Source organism: Triturus cristatus, chromosome 1_1 (assembly GCF_964204655.1).
Source record: "Triturus cristatus chromosome 1_1, aTriCri1.1, whole genome shotgun sequence".
Classification (NCBI taxonomy): domain Eukaryota; kingdom Metazoa; phylum Chordata; class Amphibia; order Caudata; family Salamandridae; genus Triturus; species Triturus cristatus.
Genome location: NC_140579.1, coordinates 12,167,257 through 12,191,643, shown reverse-complemented (window position 1 = coordinate 12,191,643; position 24,387 = coordinate 12,167,257). Strand labels below are relative to the sequence as shown.

Below are 24,387 nucleotides of genomic sequence, written 5' to 3'. Positions count from 1 at the left end.
CCTAGAGTGCTTTGAAGTCCTGCACTGGGGGAGCAGTAGGCTCCTCTGTGCATATGCCGGCTCAAACCGGTTCAGGGGCTACCAGCCCCTGCTCTGGCGCGAAACCGGACAAAGGGAAGTGGGTGTAGCCACCCACTCCCCTGACCCTCCCATAGGAGTGGTCATAGAGCTAGTCCCTCCCTTCCTTTCAGTATAAGTTAGGGAACCCTTGCCATTGCAAACTAGATACCCCTGGACGACGCTCTGACGAAGAATCCTGGACCTTCGACGTTCCACTACCTTTGAAAGACTGAAGAATCTCCCTTAGAGTCAAGGAGTGACTCCCCTGCTTGGCAGGCACCAAAACTTTGCATCATTGGTCGAAAACGTTGCCGCTCCCGCCGGAGTCCGAAGTCCCTGCAGCCCCGGAAGTAGATTTCCTGACTTCTCGATGGCCATTGTGAGTCCCCAGCAAAGCTGAGGCGAGTGGACCCCACGAGTGACGAGGAACAGCAATACCCGGGTACCGTGCACTATTGTTGAGTGCAGCCCCTTCACAACGTTCTACGAACCTGTGCTTTGGACCACGTGTGGCCGAAGCCTCCAGCAGGATTTCCCTCGAAAATCAGAGGTCTACCTCGTCCCGAGTGATCCCTTGCCGGTTGGCTTGTGGGTCTCCTGAAGACTTGTCCACAGACCCAAAGGGCTCCCCTGGTTGCTCCAGGCCTGCCCTGACTTACCCTCGCTGGGTGAGTCCCTCAGACCTTGCTGGTCTGCACCGCTGACTTTCTTCACTTTCCACGAGACTTGCTGTTGCCAAGGCTTGTTGGCTACAATCCGGTTGCCGACACCTCAGTAAGCTGCAGACTTCGTGGGACACTCCGAATCCAGCTCCTGGTTGTCGTCGACGCCTCCTGGACCTCGTGGCTGAAGAGTCAAGACACCCGTGATTACCTGAAATCACCTGACATCTGTGGGCATCCAGCTTCCTTGGCCCGGGTCACTGGCAAGTGACTTTGAACACTGTCTCCTCTGCTTTCAGGTCTTCTTTCTTCAGAATCCAGCCTTGGATTCCACCGGACACTTCTCCTGTCTTCACAAGCAGCAAGTCTTCATTGGCTCCCATGGAAAATGACGCCGCGACCCGACACCAAAAGACACCTATGCACCCGCTTCCCTGGGTGAGGTAACTTGAGTACTCCCGTGCTCCTGTGTGTGTTGGCTCTAGAACTACTTACCCTGTAAGGGACTTGCTTGTAGACTCTCCCGAAGTATCCTAAAACTTTTAAATTCCAACCGCAACTTGCTCCATTGAAGTCTATTGGGATCTGCGGCTGTGTTCTCACACTGCATGCGTCTCCCGTGGGTCCTTTACTTACCTGCCTTGGGTGGATTAGTGAGGCCCCGGTGCTTCTGAAGACCTTAGGCCTTCTCCCTTCTCAAGTCGTTCTTATTATACCTCTTTTTTAGCATATGGTCTGGTATGCCCCTAGGGCCCCAGCCATATAAGTGCTTAATTTGTTGTGAAATGTTGATTTGTGCATATGTCCTTGACTTCTAATCTCATAAAGAGATCAATAGAGTGTGTCTAGTAATAAATACATATATATTTTATATATATACACCTGTGTGGTGTCCTTTCATTTAGTGATTCAAGAGATTATAAGCAAATCTTCTTTGGCTTCCATAGAGAACAGCGACGCAACCCCACACCAAAAGACACCTATGCACCCGGCTTCCCTGGGTGAGGTAACTCGTGCACTCCGGTGCCCTAGTGTGTGTTGGCCCTCGAATTACTTACCTTGTAAGTGGCTTGCTTGTAGACTTCCTCGAAGTACCCTAAAACTTTAAAAATCCAACCGCGACTTGCTCTATTGTAATCAATAGGGAACCCGCGGCTGTGTTCTCACACTGCACGCGTCTCCCATGCGTCTTTTACTTACCTGCCTTGGGTGGATTAGTGAAGCCCCAGCGATTCTACAGGCCCTAGGCCTTGTCCCCTTGCAAGTCGACTTTCCTAAACCTCTTTTTTAGTACATGGTCTGGTATGCCCCTAGGGCCCCAGCCATATTTGTGCTTAACTTATTGTGAAACGTTCATATTTGAATGTGTTCCTGACTTCTAATCTCATAAAGAGATTAGTAGAGTGTGTCTAGAAATAAATACATATATATATTTGATATATATACCTGTGTGGTGTCCTTTCATTTGGTAATTCAAGAGATTATAAGGTGAAACAAGCTGCTTTACATTCCTCTGAGACTTAGCCTGAAGGCTGCGCTCCATAGCTACCACTAGGATAGTTTTCTTTAAAAGGTTGTCAAACCTATCTACCATAAGAGTTGAATTGTACTGGTGCAAGGTGGCCACTTTAACTAGTGACCGGCATATACCAGGCCAACTTCTCACAACCATTGATGTAAAATTGTAGTCCTTCTATTTTTACCAAATGTCCTTGTTTTTAGTTGTTGATCTGGTCACCCTACACACAGGGTGTGTGTGCACTGACCAATTCGTCGTTCCAGCCAACCTCATTTGTTAAATTATTCCAGGGGGGCTGCTTACTTAAGGTATCTCTCTGGTCTGGTCCTATTTTCGTTATGGATATTGGCTGAAAGTTGGAAGGACACCACATGTGAAGATACCCGAAGGCGAGGGGCAGGCCTGTGGAATGCATGTGTGGATGTGAAAGCATGGAACTGCCTTCCCTGTGTTAGTGCCTTTTTCCATGGGACACGTGTGTTAATTTGCCAAATCATTAAAGGGAAAATATGTAAATTGTATTTTTTTTTATATTGGACTTAATGGGTGGTAGTTTTTTGAAAAAGTTGTCAAAGCAGGTTTTGTGTTTGGGTAAAATGATGCCTTCATAAAATGGAAGGCATTGAAGTTGCACCTTTAGCATGTGGGGGAATAACCTAGTTAGTCAGTAACCTAGTTAGTCAGTATGCAAGTGACCTCATGGCGTGTGCCATCACAGCCCATGATGTCACAAGGTGTGGCATCACAGTCAGTGACATCACGTGAAGTAACATCAGATAAGATCCCACACATTTGTTTTCTAGTATATCATGAGTGCATTAAGAACATTATGCGATTTAACAAACTGAGCTTTAGGCTTGTGCTGCAAAAGTGGCGCAATCCCAATGTAAAATGTGGAGCTCAACAAATAGGACTAAAATTGTTTTTAAAACCCTGCCATAAAGAAACTGGCACCAAGGAGAAGCATGGTACTAAATCTGTTATGCTTGATTGGTTGCAAAGTCTGCGTTGTCTTATATTTTATGGGGCTAAGACATCTGCAGAGGTGCCCAGTCAAAAATCGGGGAATAATAATTGGTGAGAACTCTGGAGGTGAATGCATTTGTCGGAGAGATCTCTGCTTTGTGTAGTCTCAGATCTGAATCAAAGTAGTGTAGAAGGTTAACGTGTCTCCTGCAAAGCACATCATGTAATATGCAGATGACAGATTTTTCTTTTAATGTAGCTAGGTTAGTGGGCTACTGCTTTGAACACAGATTCTTTTGTTCCTTGCAGTTCATCATTAGTAAGCCTTTTACTATTGCACAGTGAGCTATGTGTAGCTACTACATCTTTTAACCTTCACAGAGTCACGCGACACATCTTGTACATTGATTTACACTCTTGCATGATTTATTGTCAATGTGTCTGTTATGTAAAGCACTCCGATACCCTGCATTGCGCTATATAAGAAATAAAATACTGCTTTTTAAATTGTGTGTAAATACTGGGACAGACCAACACATCTGACATTCTTATATTTCATGCACTTACATGAAGGGACTGAAAAAAGTCAAGCGTGCCTCTCAAGTACCTGTGAAGAGATGAGCTGTGTACTTTTGTTTTCCTCCATTGCATTTACATTTAAGTGGGAGGTTCCAGGTCATTCGATCATAAGGAGGCCTGATGGTCCCTTAACTTGGCCTTTATCTATAAATGAAAAACTGGGACTAGACAAAACATGGATCCCTCCAGCAAATACATTATCCTCAAGAGTTTTCTTACCAGGGGCATATGTGCAAGGAAAAAGAGCATTCTGGATGTTAAATGAGATGTTGTTTACAAGTCTAATATGCATTTTTAATCTCGATACATCGTGCATAACGCGCAGTCATATCATATGCATGGCGTTCTAAAGGGGTGATGCTGAATAGACTAACTCTGGCCTATTCTGTCGGGTGCATGTTCCCAGCGTGCTAAGTATTGAAATGTTGTACTAAAGGAATGTGCTTTGGGCAACAAACGGTGTAGGATTCATTTTGAGTTCTGTATTGGTTCAATAAAAAGTGCATAACAATCCATTAGATAGGGCTATAGATTAATGTAGGTTAATGATGTAGCAAATGTTAACTTTGCATGTTGGGAGTGGCATTTTATTGGGATTAACAGCACTTGTGGTGTAAAATGCAAAGGGCAAAGCTTGTCTGCTTGTCACAAACTTGAGAATGACATGGAAATTTGAGTAAGTATGAGGGGTATTCCATTAGGATGTATTCATTTTTGCTGAGATCACTAAGCTGTCCTTGTTTATTATAAATAGATTGAAAGCTAGAGCATACCTTTTAATACTCCCTGAAGAAGAGGGAGTCACCACCCTTTGGCCCACCCTCCATTTCAAAACATGACAAATCCCACTCAGACTCAATTGTCAGCCCTAGAGTAGCATTAAGGGAGGTGCCCAGTTAACTCCTTCCCACTATTTTTATATTGAATAGAATGTATATTTGTCCTTAAAATTGTTTCTGATGACTATTACTGCATAATTTGAGACTTGCTACTTTGGGCTGGTTTTTGGGCTGGAACTGGTCTGCGTTGGGCTGAATTTGGGCTTATACTTGAGCGGCTTTGGGCTTGGGATGGGTCTCAAAATCTGGCAACACTGACTCCATATATCTATATTTTTTTAAACCTAAATATCTCTGAAACTACTGAACGGATTTACACCAAATTACAACAAGCATTGGCATAGCCAATAGGTCTCGCCTTTGGGACCTTATAAGTCTTTAGCCATGCAACAGTTGCATAACTAAACACTTATAAGGTCCCAAAAGCGAGACCTATTGGCTATGCAAAGCGGCCGTGCGGCCGCGAAAGTGAAAGTGATCGCGGTAAAGCTGGTAAAGGCTGGCCTGGTAGCACTTTTTGGAGCCCTCTCAATAAGTGTCGCCAGAGCAGCGCATGCGCTGGGTGAGGCGAGACCTAAAAAGGACTCTTTCTGAAACAACATCTAGCTTTTTGCCAAATTTGTGCGATTCCTTGCAGAGGGTCGGACTGTAGTTGTGTTCCAAAAAATGAAAAATCCCCATAGACATAACATAGGGGAAACGTGTTTCGGCCTCCCCCCCCCCCCCCCCCATTTTTCTTGGTGCCCGCTTGACAAATCATCCTGAAACTTTCAACACAGCAGCTGACACAAAAAAGGGAAGTTTTGTGAACATTTCGTGAAGATTCGTCAACCGGTGCCAATGTTATTGGCACAACAAAAACACGTTTCCTATGGAAACATTGGTCCCAACTATAACTATTGGCAGTAGGTAATACACACTTATATATATATATTCCAGAATATATGTGCATGAAACGTGACTGGGGCGCAGATCGCTTCTATTCTTTCAATATGAACCAACTGCCTCCCAAAATTCTGCACCGACAGATGCAGAATGAGTTTAGCTGCCGACTTTAGGACCTGGGCTCCAGTCTCCACCGCACCTCCTTACCTTCGGTGATGTGATCTTGATGTAGACGGTGATGGGGGCCAGCGAGGTCTTGGCTAGCTGTGCTGGGTGGTTAATTGTATCTGCATCAAGGGCCACCAGCTGTAGGGTCCTTGCCAGCTCAAATATCCGCTCTATCTCACTCTGCACCTCGGCTAGGGGGAAAGAAGGGAAAGTTGGGGCATCACAGATCTTCATTGAGAGTCATACATTTTGAATAGGGTAGCAAGCTGAGAGAATAAAAACCACAACACGGCTGTCAGGTACATGTATGCTGTGAATTCGTAATGTGCGTTAGCACAAAAACGTCACACTACAGTAAATTAACAGTTCATGCAGAAAAAAACTTCACTATTTGAACAGATTCCTCGACATTTCTTGCCCAACTTTTGCCTCAACCTGAGTATCAGTGTCTAGACAATAGTGTCGTGTATACGCATGTAAAGATCTCGAAGCAGCTGTCTTACAAATATCTAAGATTGGAACTTGTCTTGCTCAAGCTGTGGTTGCTGCCTTTCCCCTTGTAGAGTGCACTTTCAGCTTGCCTGGCAAAGGTTTTTTTGGCAATTTGTTAGCACACAGAAATACACAAGACTACCCATCTCTCAATCCCTGCCTTAAAGAACCACAGTTTATGGAAAGGTGGTTCGACGTGTGAATACCTTTCGACTTATCAAGATTAAAACACAGCACTCTTAACATCAGGAGAATGTAGAACTCTGTCCACTGCTGTTCTAGGGTTAGGAAAAAAGTAGAGCGTGTGATAGATTGGTTATTATGAAAATCTGATACCACTTTAGATAAAAAGGAAGGGCGCATATGCAGTTCTACTCTAATATGATGGAAGATTGTGAATAGCGCTACAGACAAAACCTGTGACTCAGTAACTCTACGTGCAGATGTAATGGCTATCAAAAAAGCTATTTTCCAAGACAAATGTTGCAATGTTGACTTACGGATGGGTTCAAATGGAAGGCTCATCAGTTTTGATAGCATCAAGTTAAATTCCTAAGCAGGTGAAGGGCTCCTGAATGAAGGAAAAACATTTTACAGTCCTTCCAATAAGTCTCTGACTCAAGGACTCTTGAAGAAGGATAGTTGCATTGGGGGTTTTCTGTATGTGGTAATGACCGCTAAGTGTTCCTTAATAGAGGAGAATTGTAGGCTTGACCCGGCTAAGTGAAGTAAGTACAAAAGGATGACGTTCTCTTATACATTCATAGTGTCATGCCCATTGTTAAAACACAAGATACACAAGTGTTTCAACTTAAGGGCGTAACATGATCATGTGGACGTTTTGTTGATTACTTTAAGCTGTTCATACAAGCTTCAGGAAGGTTTCGATGGCTGTATTGAGTTATTTCAGGAGCCATGCTGCCAAATTCAAGGATTGGATCGTTGGATGCAGAATCTTGTCCTGAAGCCTGGCTAGGAGATCTGCCCCAAGTTATAGGAGTCTGTAACATACCATGGATAACTGGAGGAGATCTGTGTGCCACCACTGTCTCGACCAATCTGGTGTAATCAGTATCATTCGGATGTATGATTTCGGTAACTTCCGAGTTGCTCGTGGTATGAGTGGTAGACAAATGGAGTTGACCAGTTGGTCAACAGGACATTGCCCAGAGACTGCTGTTCTGGTGCCCTGGATGCGTTTTCTCTACATTTTTTGTTTTGAGCTGTGGTGAATAAATCTAGCGTTGAAGCACCCTATTCTTTGAAGATATAATTTACTACCTTGTCATTGAGAACCCACTCGTGATTTTCTTAGTGAAAAAAAAAATGAAGTCTGCTTCTACATTTTGGATTCCCAGAATGTGGAAAGCTGTAATTGATAACCCTCTTGCTAGTGCCACATTGTATGAGCTTGTGATCATTTCAGGAGGCCTGGGGCACGCGGTAGCATACCCCACTCTCACCTTGACCAAGGCAGCACTCTCTCACAGCGCTTAGAGACCGCACGGTGAGAACACGCTTTATAAATAACAATTACAATTACAATTGTCCTAATCTTGTTCCACCTGGTTTGTTGATATAGCACATTGTAGTGCGGTTGTCAGTTTGGATCATTAGGTCTTTGGAAGTGAGACAGGGTAAAAAAACACTTGATAGCTAGATGTACAGCTATTGGTATAATACATTTGTACGATAAGATTTTTCTCGTTTGAGACCAAAGTCCTTGAATTGTGAGGTGGTCTATATGAGCATTCCATCCTATCAGTGAGGCGTCTGATTCTTCTGAAGGGCACTCCTGCTGGCAGATTCTGAGACGCGATCCACCACATGAGGGAATGGCATGCAGTCACTGTTAGATAGATCCGATCTTTCCAATGCCAAGTTCTCTGTGACCATTGATACTCTAGGCCAGGGGTACTCACAAACTTTCTCTCGGGGGCCAAATTTACAGTGTGGTTTGTGGCCGAGGGCCGCACCGGTGGGGGCGGGGTCAGTGGGGGAGGGGGCGGGGCTAGAGCAAAAAAAAAACTGTGACCATGAGGTTGAACACAGGCCCCTATCTATCTATCTATCTATCTATCTATCTATCTATCTATCTATCTATCTATCTATCTATCTAGCTCTGTCTCCCTCTATCACTCTCCCTCTCTCTGTCTCCCTCTCTCTCTCTATCTATTTCTCTCTCTCTCTCTCCCTCTGTCTCCCTTTCTCTCTCGCTCCCTCAGTCTCTGTCTCCCTCTGTCTCACTCACTCTGTCTCCCTCCCTCTCTCTGTCTCAGTACCTCCCTCCCTCTCCCTCCCTCCCTCTGTGTCTCCCTCCCTCTCTATGTCTCAGTACCTCCCTCCCTCCCTCCCTCTCCCTCCCTCTTATTTCCCTCCCTCTCACTCCCTCTGTGTCTCCCTCCTTCTGTGTCTCCCCCCCTCCCTCTGTCTCCCCCCCTCCCTCTCGGTCTCCCTCCCTCTCTCTCTGTCTCCCTCCCTCCCTCTCAGTCTCCCTCCCTCCCTCCCGGTCTCACTCACTTTGTTTGTCTCCCTCTCTCTCTGTCTCCCTCCCTCTCTCTCTGTCTCCCTCCCTCTCTCTCTGTCTCCCTCCCTCCCTCTCGGTCTCCCTCCCTCCCTCTCGGTCTCCCTCCCTGAAGGACCACAGTCTTAAGAATTCCACAAAGTAGCTTGGCAGGGCCATCGCTAAAAAACAGTGCCCTATTACTGGACTTATTGGCCGGAGCAAGCCTCCAGTCTCATTGAACCAATTACTTTGGGAAACTAGAAAGGTAAGGGGCTCCCCATTCTTTTGTCCAGCTTCTTCCAGACAACTGGGACTTTAAGTGCTCAAAGTGTTAGTGTGTTCCCTAGGGCTTCAAGAGCGTTGTTATTCTCAAGCCCCGTCATCGAGTTGGGAGTCCCACAGTAACCAGAAACAGCAGTGTAGTGTCGAACAGAGTCTGAAAAAGATGTACACGTTGTCACTTTCGTAGCCTGCCCAACATATTCAAAATGACCCAAGCGTAGGCCAGAGGCATAGGGTCAGAGTGAACAGCATTCGTCTCCCTAACTTCTGTCTCAGAGACCCGATAAGCTCTGGTCAAATATCTTCTGATTAATCTTTTTTTCTTAAATGTCTTGTTAGGATTCTCGGTCTCGGACACGGAGGTATTCTTTTTCACCTTTCTCTTAGGTTGTCTCTTTAGCTCACAGGACATTTTGCTCCTAATATTTCCTTCTACATGTCTCTCTAGCCCCCAAGAGCAGTGCCTTCCTTAAGACTGTTAAAGATGTGGTGGTCTTTAGGTGGGAGGCAAATTTTGAGGCCCTTTTGAAAACATTGAGCCCTTCGATTACCAATTTTCTGATCCTGACTTTTGGAAACGAAGTCGACAGTTTGCAAAAGTTCCTGAATTTAGGACTGTGTGCCCTTTCAGTTGTACACCTGCACTACCCCCCCCCCCCGCCCCCTGTCCGTCACCTCACCCCGCGCTGAGTCAGCTTCCCTGGAACCCAAACCGCCGCCGCACCCAAGTACTTCACAGGTCTTTTAAAGGCCAAGTCACTTGTTAATGAGGCTTTGCTGTATTTCATCTCTTCTTAGCGCCCCTGCATCTCCACTCTGAATGAGCCGTACTATGAGTACCCGTGCTCTAGGCAAATTTGGAGAGCTCTCATGTAGAGACAGATATTTTGGACTATGAAAACGCAGGATGCCATCTACTGTGGAAGAAATGCTATCTGATGAAGAGTTGGCTGGACATGTTGCAGAAACTGTGCATTTCGTCTGGACTGATGATAATCTCTCCGCCGAAGTAAACACTTTTTACTTTTGTGTGTCTATTGTTGCCCCTAGAAACATTTAGCACTGAGCTGGTGCGGAGATTGATTTTTCTGTATTGATTTGCCATCCCAGTTTTGATAATAGCGTTATGGTTGCAAAGTCTTTTTTTCCTTCCTCTGTTCTTACAGTCTGCCTTTATTAGCCAGTCGTCCAGGTATGGATACAGAAAATTGCCTTTCTTTTGTAGGTGTGCTGCTACCACTGCCATGCCTTTGGAGAAGGTTTGGGGGCTTATTTTAAGCCGAAAGGAAGCACAGCATATTTATAGAGATCTGTTCCCACTAAAACTCTTAGAAATTGTCTGTGACGATGAGCGATTGGATTGCGAACGTATGCGTCTTACATGTTCACTGAACAAAAACCAATCGTTTTTTCTTATGTGTAGATATATTAGCAAGAGGGACATCATCCTGAATCTTTCCTTTTTTATAGATTTGTTGAGGAGTCTGCGGTCTAGGATAGGCTGAAACTGTTTGGAATGACTTTTCTTTTGCACCAGAAAGTATCTTCAGCAGACAGCTTTGCTGACCCGATTTGAGGGGCCTCTTTGTATTTCTCTTGTCTGTAGAAGAAGAAAGTTCTCTTACGATAGGTTGTCTAGATGGGCCATTGTGACATGTAATGGAGGAACTGGTGGTGGAGTGTTTTTGAAACCGAGTGCATACCCACTTTGTATGATATCTAATGCCCATTGATCTGAGTTGATAGTTTTCCACTGTTCCAGAATGAATGTCACTGCTCACTCCACAGACGTGGGAAACTTTGGAGGGGGTGGATGACCCCCAAAGCTTGTTATGAGGAGTTTTTGCCCTTGGATTGAAAAGGCTTGGATTAGGGGATCTCCCTTATTGATAATGGCTTTGATATGGCCTTTGTGATGGACGGTGCTGCTGCGGGTAGTGATAAGGCCACTTAGGAGTTTGAGCCCTATGGTAATATAGCTGTTTGTCTCTAGACTTGCATTGCTGCTTGAATGACTTCTTCTGTTCCTCTAGGCCGACCTCTTTTACTGTTTCTGCCTAATTTTTCAATCCGAGTACCTCCTCTTCAGTATGTTGGCTCAATAAAAAGGAACCTGAAAACAGGAGAATCGCAATCTTCAACTGGGCGACAGGATTCAGTGATAATAGTCTCAGCCATGATGTTTGACTTAGTGAGATGCAGTGACACAATGAAGTGATAAAGAGTTCGACCAGGTCTACGGCAGCACTAATCGACTAATTTGAAACCAAGTGCCCCTCATTTACCATTTCTAGGTAGTCTTGTTGCCTGTGGGTTGGTAAGTCAGACTTGAAGGCCTTCATTTCATCCCATATTTCGCAGTGATCTCTGCCTAGCAATACAGCTGTATTGGCGTTTCTTAAATGGGTGGAAGCTGTATCCACACTTTTTTACCAATGGCATCCATCCACTTGCTCTCCTGATCTGGAGGAGCCATGGATTCAGGAGCAGAAGCATGCCTTCGACTTACCGCCGTTGCGATTATTGAATCTGGTTTCGGATTGGACTGTCGAGAATCAGGATCTTGTTGTGGAGGCCTATACTCCTTTAGGAGTCTTGTGATAGCAGACATAACTGTGGCTGGAATTAGGAACCTTTCCTCAACGATGTCTATAAGACCAGGAAGAAGAGGTCTTGGCGTCGACCTGGTTTGAAGAGTTTAAGATTACCAATATTGTTAGTTGAGGTGTATTCACAGAAAGATTTAGCTTAGATGTACCTCCTACTGAGACATTGTGAAAGGTAATGATATTGTCCAGGGGAGATATCCCAGCCGGAGGCTGAGGTGCAGAAGATTGAGTGTATAATCATTTGGGGTGGATTAAGGTGATCCTGACCTTAATCTTGAGCATCAAGGGGTCCTCAATCCTCTGTTAGAAGGTGTCTGCGGCGACACAGACGTGGCCCTAGAAAATTGTTGCACAGGGGACAGATTCAAAGGACGTAATGGATTCTGTACAGAATTGTCCCCTCGACGTCGAAAGAGATGAAAACAACTTTGTGCAAGCCCTCTTTGTGGGAACTGGGGTATTTGGTGGAGAAAAACGTCTCTTCGATGTCGAGTGATGAGACTTTGACACCAACCAGTGGGATCTTGATGTTGAACGGTGACTTTTCGATGCTGACCTTGAGTGAGATGGCAGCAGCGTCTTAGTCTTCAGCATCGACAGCGTTGCTGGTAATTCCGCCCTCGACTTGGACATTGAGCGATGATGATGATGGCGCATCGATGCCGACCCTTCTTTTGAAAGTGAACGATACGGGCGAAAACTCTCAATGGCGACGTCAATGTGCTTGAAGTTGGCAAATGACATCAAGGAGAAGGGTGTTGATGCTGATTTTGCGAGGGAGATTTCTTGGCCTCAGATCTTCCACCGTGGGAGTCCATTTCTGATTTTTTAAACCTTAACTGCAGAATGGTGGGAGGATGATCTTTCCATTCACTTCCTTTCTTATTCTACCTTCATATCCTGCATCCAACCACGCAGTCTGATACCCTCTCGGTCTTTAAGCATTCTTTTTGACATTTTACAACAAGTGTCACATTCTTTAGTGAGGTAGGTAGGTGACAGGCACACTACACAGACCTTATGAGCCTCAGAGCTCGCCTTCTTTCTACCACATGATGAGCATTTGGTAAAAAGAGCAGGCATTCTGACAACAAATGCTGTTAGAAAATAAGAAAAAACGAATGTACTTGACAGTGGATGTTGAGTACAATGCTTTTACAAGCACTGAATTTGTGATGGAAAAAGATTTGTAGGTGAAGACACCTGAGGTGTTCCGAGATTCTGCGTGAAGGAGACGGAAAAAAGAACGGACACTCTCAGGCAAGTTGCTACTATAGTGCATTGTGGGATAGGGGGCTTCTAGGCGCAGTCCTCTTTTTTAATCTCATCAGTGGTAGCCAATCCGGTTGCTTTTCCTCTTCATGCTGTTTTTGTGCACAGGCACCTGTTTCCATGACAAAGTGTTGAGCATTCAAAGGCTATACAAGAATGTTTCCAACAATCCTCTTACAGCATTCAGGAGGAAAATACATCTCTGACAGACGGAAAATGACTTTCAGTGGTGAACATTCTTCAGGGACTTCTTCCTGAACTGTTAATATATATTGGAGGAGGTGTTCCGGGGTCAGCGCAGGCAGCGGAGAATTATTCTAAGTTTATGACTATCAATGAAGATTCAACGAAGCAGGAGTGGGAACAAAAACAAATATATAACAAGACAAGACATCTTCATAAGAACAGAGGAATGCTGATAAAATTCCATGGTTAAAGCACTGTGAATGAATGAATAGGACACAGATACATACATATGATGCCTGATGAATATACATATATATATATACATGTTGTAGGGTGTACGCACACACAGGGAAGCAGATAGAAGACAGGAGTTCCTATTTTATACCCAAGGAAGGGGTGGGACAAACTCTGGGGTCTGGACTGGGCAGGTTTCCAGTGCCGTCACCTGAGTAACCCCCCTAGATGGTGTGGGCATCCTACGCCGCAGACTCATGGAGAAACCCTTACCCCCAACAATTCCTGTGTCTTTGTTTCATATCTGCAAGTTGTTTTTCTTCCGAATGTTCTCCCTTTATCACCGTTTTCCTATTTTTCTTTTCCTCCTTGGTCCATTTCTATGTCCCTCTTTCACTTGGTCCGCGGCAAAGTCTCCAAAAATAAGTCCATATGCTCACCACCTGCACAAATTAAGCACTGATTACATACTCCAATGGGCAGTGCTTTAAATGGGCCACTGCGGTCAAGTTCTGAGTACCTGCACTTATTTATCTTGAGAGGGAGAGTACCGGCGGAGATGAAACAAGGAGCGACCTACTAATCGAAAGCAAGAAGTGAAAGACAATATGAGAGCAGGGAAGAAGAACGAAATGAAAGACTTAAAAGGAGAATGACAGGGAAAAAGAAGAGAGTTAAAGAAAGAGAGGGAAAGCGTGACCAAATTGAAAGAGAGGAGGAAGAACTAAACAAGAGAAGAAGTGAGAGCAAAAGGCAAGAGAGTGATCTAGACCAGAAGAGGAGACGAGTTAAGATGAACTGAAGGGAGAAAGCAGGAAGAAAAGAGTAAGAGGAAGTAAAGAGTAGGGAATGAGGCGGATCTGGGAGGGAGGAGGGGAGAATGGTGGGAAGTGGAGTAATGAGTTGAAGAAAGGGCCGGATACGAGCAGGCAGCGATCCGCTTAAGCATGCTCCCGCCCCGAGCCCCGGGCTCTAATCCGCCCGCGCGCTCTAATCCGCCCCGAGCCCCGGGCTCTAATCCGCCCGCGCGCTCTAATCCGCCTCCTCCCAGTTGATAAAACACAACTAAAACTGTTTCCCTATCAGAAGTACCTGTTTCCTTCTGTCCCGTGAGCGACGCTCCTGTGTCTGTCTGAGCACCCAGACAAACAGTGATCTGGAATGAGACGGGTCAGTGGCTCAGGAGGGCTCGCGGGGGGAGTGTGTGTGTGCGCTGGATGAAGGTTTCACTGCTACTTAAAGAGTGTAGTTAAGTAGGAATGAAATGAATTATTTAGCACTGGAAACAGCTGCTCGCGGGGGGCGGATCGGAGCAAAAGGAAAGAACGAGGGAATGAGAGCGCGAGGGAGAGAGGAAAAGGAGGCGAGGTGAGGGAGGGGGGAGAGGGTGTCAAGGAGTGGGAGGGTAGGAACGGGCCGGCGGAGGGGGGCTGGGTGAGTAAAGAAAATCAAGAAGTAGATCCCGAGAAAGGGAAATACGCATGGGGGCAGAAAAGAAAGAGTGAGTGAGAAAGAGGGACAGATAAGAAAAGAGAAAGTGCCGAGTGGTGCAGGAAGGAAACCAAAGAGGGACAGTAAAGACAAGGTGAGGGATGAATAGTGTGGCGGAAGGAATGAATTTGAGAAAGAACCGGAGGAGCGAACGAGATGGGGGGAGCCAGAGAAAAGAGGCCGGTGGGTGACAGAGAAAGGGGGGCACGATAGGACAAGTTTGTGGAGTGCTTTACTGCAAAACCTTAAGTTTAGCAATGTCTCTCTTTAAATAGACACATCAATAACACCAATGCTAATCAAAATTCAGATGTATGGCAAGAAAAAATATAATGTAATCCGTGTATAAAAAAAAGTACAGTAACGTTTTAATAAAGTTGCTTTAGGCCCTTTTCTAAAATTCAAAGACAGCTCGTTTAAGCACATGGCCTTCGACTTCCTGATGCCGCACCTCTCTATGAAACCGTGCATGGGCGCGTAGCTGCGGCAGGTTTTTTGTGTTTTCATGTTCAGATGTAATTACCAAACCTCTTGCCATTAGTGAGACCAGACGAGCTGCAGGTCAGAAGCACAATTACAGATGCTCTCTCGGCCCGAATGTGGCTGAGGGACACACACGTGGTCATGTATGGAGAAGCGCAAGTCAAACAGGAAATGTAAAGTGTTATTCAGACCAGTTCCACACACAGCACTTCCAACACATTCCAGAAAGCAGTCACAACAAAAATAATTGAGAATTGGTGGCAGCTTACGGAGGGGCTGATGACTCCCTACATTCTAAACATTGTGTAATGAGAAAACAACACTATTGTCTCGTTCCCGAGCTACAGGGACTAACGAGGGTAAAGAGAATGTCTCCGAGCTACAGGGACTAACGAGGGTAAAGAGAATGTCTCCGAGCTACAGGGACTAACGAGGGTAAAGAGAATGTCTCCGAGCTACAGGGACTAACGAGGGTAAAGAGAATGTCTCCGAGCTACAGGGACTAACGAGGGTAAAGAGAATGTCTCCGAGCTACAGGGACTAACGAGGGTAAAGAGAATGTCTCCGAGCTACAGGGACTAACGAGGGTAAAGAGAATGTCTCCGCGTGCCTTGTGCTCGGCTGGCGCCTCGGGCATGTTTACTGCGGGAACACATGGCAATGCAAAGCCATCAATCAAGCAGGATGGTTCTGTCTCCCTTCACGCCCAGGGAGATGCGAGCAGAGCATCAAAGGGCTGGGTGAGAAGGGAGGGGGGAATGCAAGGGTCAAAGCGGGCGAAAGTGAAAGTAATCAAGCAGAGCATCAAAGGGCTGGGTGAGAAGGGAGGGGGAATGCAAGGAGCAGAGAGCAGCTGTGCACATGCATGCCATCGTGCACTCAAGCCCTAGGCCAGCAAAACCATGTGGGTAGCACTTTTGAAAACCCACTTACAAAATGTCTCAAAGAGACAGCTTTCGCTGTCTCAGCGAGACCTAGAAAGACAGTGCGTTTGTAGTGTAGCAAAACGACCAGTGGAAAAGAAGTAGAAATAACTTACCTGTAGCTTTGATGTCAGTTTTATATGTGCATGTTTGTCATAATCCTGCTATGTAGTGGATTGATCTGTAATCACCTGGAAAAACTTTCCAATAACCAGAAATAGCCTTGTGCACGCCGACTTGGAGGCATATTTGTAATCTGATGTAATGAAATGGAGCCCCACAGTGCACTTCAAGTATGAGGTATCTTCAGACTTTTTTGTAGAGTGGTAAAGTACGACCAGCTAAACATTTACAACTTTTTTTACACTGAGTGGGTCCAAGGAAAGTCTAAACTAGACAAATGCTAAGGGGGCCATCAGCAAAGGGTTGTTCGACTGCTGCTGCAAGCAGCGAAGGTCGTCCCAGAGCCAGGTTGAGTGGGGGCAAAAGGGCACTTCATCGAGGGCGAGAGTAAGCACTAGCCCCGCTTTCACTTATTGGGGGACGGTGGAAATCATGAGGTTCGTTGATAAATCTATAATGGGCATAAACCTACACAACTAGTGTTCCAAATAAAATAACATTTTATTTTGCATCATTCAAAGTAAGAAAGCAGAAGGCTCCGGAATGAATGTAGTACCGCAACCGACTTTTCACCCAGAAGCAATAATCACCTGCTACAAACCCACACAATACTGATCACTCTTCTACAAAACAAAGTCTCACTCCCACCAAAGCCCATTCTCTAAACTGTCTACTAATAACTGCTCGATCCCTCTCTATGAACAAACATCACATCGACTAAGACTTTGTGACTGATGCAAAACCAGACATACTAGTCATAACTGAATCATGGTTGGGCGATGATATGGCTCCAGTCCTGCATGAAGCCGTTCCTCTAGGCTATCAAACAATCACCCAAAATCGTATAGGCAAAAAAGGAGGTGCTCTAGCTGTTTTCAGGCAAACATTACAGATCACTAAAGTTGACGACATCACCATAAAGAATTGTGAAGCTCTTCTCACCAGATGTAATCCTGCACCGTCTTCCTGCATCAGATTGTCCACAAACCCACACACATCGCTGGACATATCCTATATGTCATTTTTGCTAATACCGAACTAGTTACCTTTCAAACTATAACTCCGGTCACATGGTCAGACCACCACTTGCCTGCTTTCCAACATAAAACAACACTAAGTGACTCACCTAAAACTACCTATCGGCCGTGGAACAAACTCAATTTGGAACACTTTGAAACACAACTATCATCCAATACAAGTCTAGACACAATAAATTCTGTTCAAAAACGATATGAGTGGCTACAGGAAGCTTTTGACATCCTGATACCACTCAAATCCACACAATAGAACAAAAGAAAAAAAGCACCTTTGAGAAGCATAGAGATAAAGGACAGAAAACAACAAATAAGAAAGCTGCAACGTACCTGGCTCAAAACAAAGCCAAAGAAGACAAACTTCACCTACGAAAGATTCACAGATTATACAAGTCAGCTATCAAAAAAGCTAAGAAAAGGTTATATTCAGACAGAATTCAAAATGCTAAATGTGCAAATAAAGAATTCTATAAAATACTCAATGAATTTTGCAAACCGAATTGCCTAGAAGGAACTCATCCTGTTACTCAAGATTTCACAGAAAAACTGGCAAACCATTACGCTGACAAAGCAGACACGTTGGACTCTTCAACTGGAATGCCCCTAAGACATTGGAAAATCGCCAATTTTCAGTTGTCTCAGAGCCGTGAATCAGTGGATGACTTGGAGCCATCTCAAATTGAATACTTCGAAAACGGAAATACTCATGTGTGGTGATTGGAAACATTATGACCCGCTTGCCGCCTGGCCTGATGAACTGGGATCACCGCCTAAAGTATCGTAGGAAGTAAGACACCTCGGAATGACCATGGACTCCAAGCTGTCGATGAATGCCCAAGTGGACAAACTAGCAAGATCAGCTTCATCACTAGAAAAACGCTGCCACTAATTTTCCCACATTTGGGATTTCTACACAAGGTCCAAGCTACCATCTCCCTCGTTCTGTCTAAACTCGATTACGCCAAAAGCCTCTACCACGGATCACCTTTAACAACCATGAAAAGGCTACAACGGATTCAGAACTCGGCTGCCAGACTACTCTTGCATATCAAACCGCAACACCACATCTCACCTGCCTTGAAAGCCCTGCATTGGTAACCGGTTGCCAGAAGATCAACGTTCAAGCTGCTTTGTATTATCCACAAAGCAATACATGGGATGGGACCGCTCTTCATCAGGAATAAAATCACAAAATACATTCATCATAGGAACCTCAGCTCTAGAGTGGCACCCCGCCTCAAAATCCCAAAATACAAGAAAAAAACATGGGTGGCACATCCTTCTCTGTTCAAGCAGCCAAACTATGGAACTCTTTGCCCCCAACATAAGATCCACCAACTTATCTTCAGAAAACTACTCAAGAATTGGCTCTTCCCCACACAAGCACAAGACGCAAACGGAAATTTACAGCATATCCCTCTGTATATAAGAACTTATTTTCACTATAGATATATACCTATCTTTGTGTATTGCTTTGTATAAACATGTAGAATAATTATGTTGTTGAAAATAAATAAATAAATAAAAATCATCTTTGGTCTACATGTACATACTTCCATTGTGCATCCATGTACCTTCCATGTACTTGGATCTGTGTATCTGTTACTTTGCTCCTGAAAAAGCATATTCAATAAACTACCCTATTTCTCATCCTGTACCTCTATCAATATCTTTAATCTACATATACTTACCTCCCTTATGCATCTCTATACTTTCAATGTACTTATGGATCTATATATTTATCACTTTCTTCTAATTTAGCATTTCAAATGCACTACCCTATTTCTCAGCCTATACTTCTCTCAATATATCCTCTACATCCACTCTCTCCTTTAGCCCAAACCCCATACGACTACTATGATCCCCAAAATAACCCTTTCTAGACTCTCTCCTACTCTACCCCTCCTTGCATCATCTGACAACTCTTTTACTATACGGATCCCCCAAAACAAACCTTTCTAAACTCTCCCCTCTGACTCTTCCTCTCAAAAAACCCTTTTTACTCATCCAAAAGCCTCCTCCTACTGCTATGACATAAAAATAAATCCTTCTCTCTTCTATCCCTCCACTATCCTTTTCAATCAAAATAACAGACGAACACGCATATTTCACTCTACTAATTCACCACTAATCCATTATGGGCTCCAGAGTAGCGTGCTACTCGCCAATAAAGCGCTTCAACACCCCATTAGGGTTACCAGCGCTATATAAATGCAAACCTTTTTGCTTTTTCTACCCCTCCCCAACTCTTCTCAATCCAAATAACCGACTAACATATCCACCACTCAAATGACTTTCATTTATTTATTTATTTTATTTACAGAGTTTTATATAGAGCCAGCTAGACCCGTGGGTATCAGAGTGCTTTACATACACAAAGGAAAATAAAAATTGCATTACATCACAGGACATGAGGATGCATAAAGATAAAAGCAAAGACAAAATACTTAAGTACCCAGTGAGGGGAGAAAGATGCAGGTGGTTTTCCCCGTCAGATAATCTCCATCCTTGCAGGTCAGAGTGAGGGGAGAGTCCATTATTGATGCCTGGGTTGGTTGACTTGGTCGGTAAAGTATTGGTTGAGGAGAAGGATTTTCAGGTCCTTTTTGAAGCAAGTGAAGGAGTGGTTGCATCTGAGGTCACTAGGGAGTGCGTTCCACATACTGGGTACGTTACCAGAGAAGGACCGGCACCGGGTCGTTTTCTTTCTCAGTTTCGGGGGGATGAGAAGAAGTGAGTTGGTGCTTCTCATAGTTCTGGATTTTCCTGCTTTTACTAGTTTGCAGTTTAGGTAGTCTGGGGATTATGTTTCACTCTACTAATTCACCACTAATCCATTATGGGTTCCAGAGTAGCGTGCTACTCGCCAATAAAGCGCTTCAAAACTCCATCAAGGGGTAGCAAGCGCTATATAAATACAAACCTCTTTCCCTCTTCTATCCGGCAACCTACCCTTCTCTATCCAAATAACTGAATATCATATCCACCACTCAAATCACTTCACATTTCACTATATTATTTTCAACACTAATCCTTTATGGTTTCCGGAGTGGCGTGCTACTTGCTAGAAAAGCACTTCAACACCCATCAGGGGTAACAGGTGCTACATGAATACAAACCTTTCTTCCCCTTTTATCTCTCCGCTATCCTTCTCACTCCAAATAACGGACTAACCTATCCACCACTCAAATTACTTTCATATTTCACCATACTAATTCAGCACTAATCCTTTATGGGTTTCCAGAGTAGCGTGCTTCAACACCCCATCAGGGGTAACAAGCGCTATATAAATACAAACCTTTTTTTTTTTCCTCTTCTATCCTTCTGCTATCCTTCCAAATCCAAATAACTGACTAACCTATACACCACTTACAATTTACTTGCATGTTTCACTATACTAATTCAACACTAATCCTCTATGGGTCCCCGAGTAGCGTGCTACTCGCCGAAAAAGCGCTTTGACGCCTCGTAAGGGGGAGTAAGCGCTATATGAATGCAATTAAAATACAATTACAATCCAATATTTAATTACACACATTCACAATTAGAGGCACTTGAAGATATAGTTATTAAGACCAGAACCACAACATTAATTTGGTTATGCGCCAAAGTGTGTATCCAAAACCAAGTTTCAGGAAAGATGTTTAGCCACCAGACTAGATCTGCTCTAGGAAAATGGCATTTCACCTTTCTAGAGATTGAGACCCGCACACTCTCCAACTCAATTTTAGAACCACGAAATGCGGCTCACTGTTAGATCAAAACTTCTCAGGACCCACATTCTCAAGCCAATTTTAGAACCACTGACAGTATTCCTCATTGAACGCTGCCTATCCATGCGGGAAACAATTACAAAGCTATTTGAGAGGATTCTGACCACAGGCGACTTCAAAGACAGCTGCCACATCTGAACCAGAGGATTTCTTTTCCTCTAGTTTCAGTGACTGCAGAGCTACTGGATTTCTGGACTAAATGGGATTACAGATAAATCAGAAGATGATGCCAAACTGTTTTTTGTTGTTGAAGAGTAGTCCATGTTCTCAAAATGGGATCTTATTCGACATATGCCACTGAGTCAGTATCAACCAGGCCTTTTTCTACTGGAGAAAGCTTAGAACTGTGCAAATTCTGCCTGCATGCTTCAACACCCATGTAATCTTCAATTGTGCTGTGAAAGTCGAAGTCATCACTGCTTCTGCAATACCCATGTTGCAGTTCCCCTTCGCCCAGAGTCAAGGGATGTACAGTGCCAGCAGGTACTCGTATCTCATGGTACCGGACACTTCCATTTCGTCTGAATTGATGACGTCTGAGTTCATTGGTAAATAACTTCCACTCAATCTGTACATGTCAAATAAAATTCCATGTCATCATTTCTTCCCAGTGCTTAAATGCCAGCATTGTTTGTCCTGCGTGACAAATACATGTGGCATCCAAGCATGTAAAGCAGGGTTGGCACCAAGAATCTATCAAAGATTTCCATGCTTTAAGTTAATATGTCATCTAGTGTTTTATTGGGAAATTGCCTTCATTGTACAGATATTTACGAAGGCGGGAAGGAGGACGTCAGGTAGGAAACATGACTGCCACAATGCCATCCTTCACAGGTTTGCACGAAACGCCTTTTGATCATTCGGATATCTCTCGAAAAACGGAGCATCTTTTATCAGCAGATTCCTGTACGTATCACTTGCATGGCTGGTGTCTGAGGTCCTAACCCACCCAGGCGTCAGCAGATTCATGTACGTATCACTTGCATGGCTGGTGTCTGAGGTCCTAACCCACCCAGGCGTCAGCAGATTCCTGTACGTATCACTTGCATGGCTGGTGTCTGAGGTCCTAACCCACCCAGGCGTCAGCAGATTCCTGTACGTATCACTTGCATGGCTGGTGTCTGAGGTCCTAACCCACCCAGGCGTCAGCAGATTCCTGTACGTATCACTTGCATGGCTGGTGCCTGAGGTCCTAACCCACCCAGGCGTCAGCAGATTCATGTACGTATCACTTGCATGGCTGGTGCCTGAGGTCCTAACCCACCCAGGCGTCAGCAGATTCATGTACGTATCACTTGCATGGCTGGTGTCTGAGGTCCTAACCCACCCAGGCGTCAGCAGATTCCTGTACGTATCACTTGCATGGCTGGTGCCTGAGGTCCTAACCCAGGCGTCAGCAGATTCCTGTACGTATCACTTGCATGGCTGGTGCCTGAGGTCCTAACCCACCCAGGCGTCAGCAGATTCCTGTACGTATCACTTGCATGGCTGGTGCCTGAGGTCCTAACCCACCCAGGCGTCAGCAGATTCATGTACGTATCACTTGCATGGCTGGTGCCTGAGGTCCTAACCCACCCAGGCGTCAGCAGATTCCTGTACGTATCACTTGCATGGCTGGTGTCTGAGGTCCTAACCCAGGCGTCAGCAGATTCCTGTACGTATCACTTGCATGGCTGGTGCCTGAGGTCCTAACCCACCCAGGCGTCAGCAGATTCCTGTACGTATCACTTGCATGGCTGGTGTCTGAGGTCCTAACCCACCCAGGCGTCAGGCTGTTAAACACACACCCTCACAAATTTGGCCATGGCATCTCACAGCGTAGGTAACAGAAAACTCATAATAGGGGCTTTTCAGGAACATCTCCACTAATGCTTCAAATGAAAAGTAAATGTTTTCACAGGACAAGGCACCGCTCTCTTTTTCGGCTGAATTCAAGAATTCAGAAAATCAAGCCACAGATTTGATTAAATTATGGGTTATAGTTCCAGAATTTATCATTAATGGGGAGCACATTGAAAGCCTTAATAATGGACAAATGAGTTATTATATACAAGGCTTGTATGACAGTATCCAAAGGCAGAAGAACGCTGATAACTGTGTTCACGAGAGAGCATCAATGGGTGTCCCTTGATGGTTATAGCCATCTCTAATGCAGGAAGTAACCTAGTGCATGCTTCGATCTGAAGGAGGCTGTCATCATTTTCACAAGGAAGACCGTGTGACGTTCAAATGATCAGATGGATGGCACTGCATGGCTGTCATTGCTTCCTGTGTCATGTGGCACACAGGAAGCAGGCAGGTATCCCACCCCCATATGCACACGAGATTGACTGGCATCCAGTGCCCTCACTCTCTACATCTCCCCAGGACCACAAATGCAACATGGCTGTCAAGAACTCAAGCTACACCATCGGGTGGCAGTTGGTGGAATGCACCAGTACAGTTTTATGTGGATATGTGACATCACGGTTTCCAATTACTTCCGTAAACCAGGAGATAGCATTTTAGATACTGGAGAAATCATGTATTTCTGGTTCACAGATGCAAAGAATCCTAGAGAAGACAAAACATGTCCCCTTCTTCTCCTTACCTAGACTGGAGCGGGTGCTGGAACGCTCAATGATGGTATGTTTGCTAGGGTTGTTCAATACAGAGCGATTAGCCAGGGAGATGTCGGCTGTAACACGTGTAATGGAGATCCTAGGAGAGGACATACATAAATCAAAGGTAAATTATTAGGAAGATCATACAACAGAGCACTCAAGGGTTGCTAAGCAGACCCTAGTACTTACCAACTAGACCCCGAAGAATGCGGTCAGCTGCTAGGACTCTCCAAGCGGATGTCAGGAATTGTTCTAAATTGCTACCTTTGAACATCTCGGGGGCGGGGGGTTGTGGTGGTATTTGGCTGACATACCAAAGGAATTGTCCAAATTCTAAGAACCGGTAGAAAGAAGGCTTTGGCGCAACTTTACCAAGGATGCCCGATAACACAGCGTGCGAAGCTAAAGGTTGCTCTGCGGTATACCATACTGATGTCAAACAGTACTTCTTTGGGTAGTTACAAACTTCAACATTTGAATGCCTTTGCCCACCTGCATGGCCCACTTCTGGCACAACTACCATTACATTTCTTGGACACAGTTCAAAGACTATAGCAGGGTTATAAAACTTTTTGGGCATAACAGCTACTTATGGTCAATGAAACTCTTCCAGAGCTACAACTATTTTAGGTTTTGTAATAATGTCCACATCAGACAAGATTACATTATAGGCCACCTTATGCAAGATTACTAGCAGT

General features: G+C 44.8%; 1 protein-coding gene across 6 annotated transcripts in view; it reads right to left on the bottom strand.

Annotated features, from left to right (window-relative positions):
• Positions 1-24,387, bottom strand: part of LOC146869127 (voltage-dependent L-type calcium channel subunit beta-1-like) — a 275,900-nt gene that overhangs the window by 34,557 nt on the left and 216,956 nt on the right. For all 6 annotated transcript variants that reach the window (XM_085623828.1, XM_085624074.1, XM_085624106.1 and 3 more), the window contains 2 exons: positions 23,677-23,786; positions 5,718-5,869 (listed from right to left, as the gene is read on the bottom strand). In XM_085623828.1, coding sequence (XP_085479954.1) covers positions 5,718-5,869; positions 23,677-23,786 — 262 coding nt within the window. The remainder of the gene's footprint in view (positions 1-5,717; positions 5,870-23,676; positions 23,787-24,387) is intronic.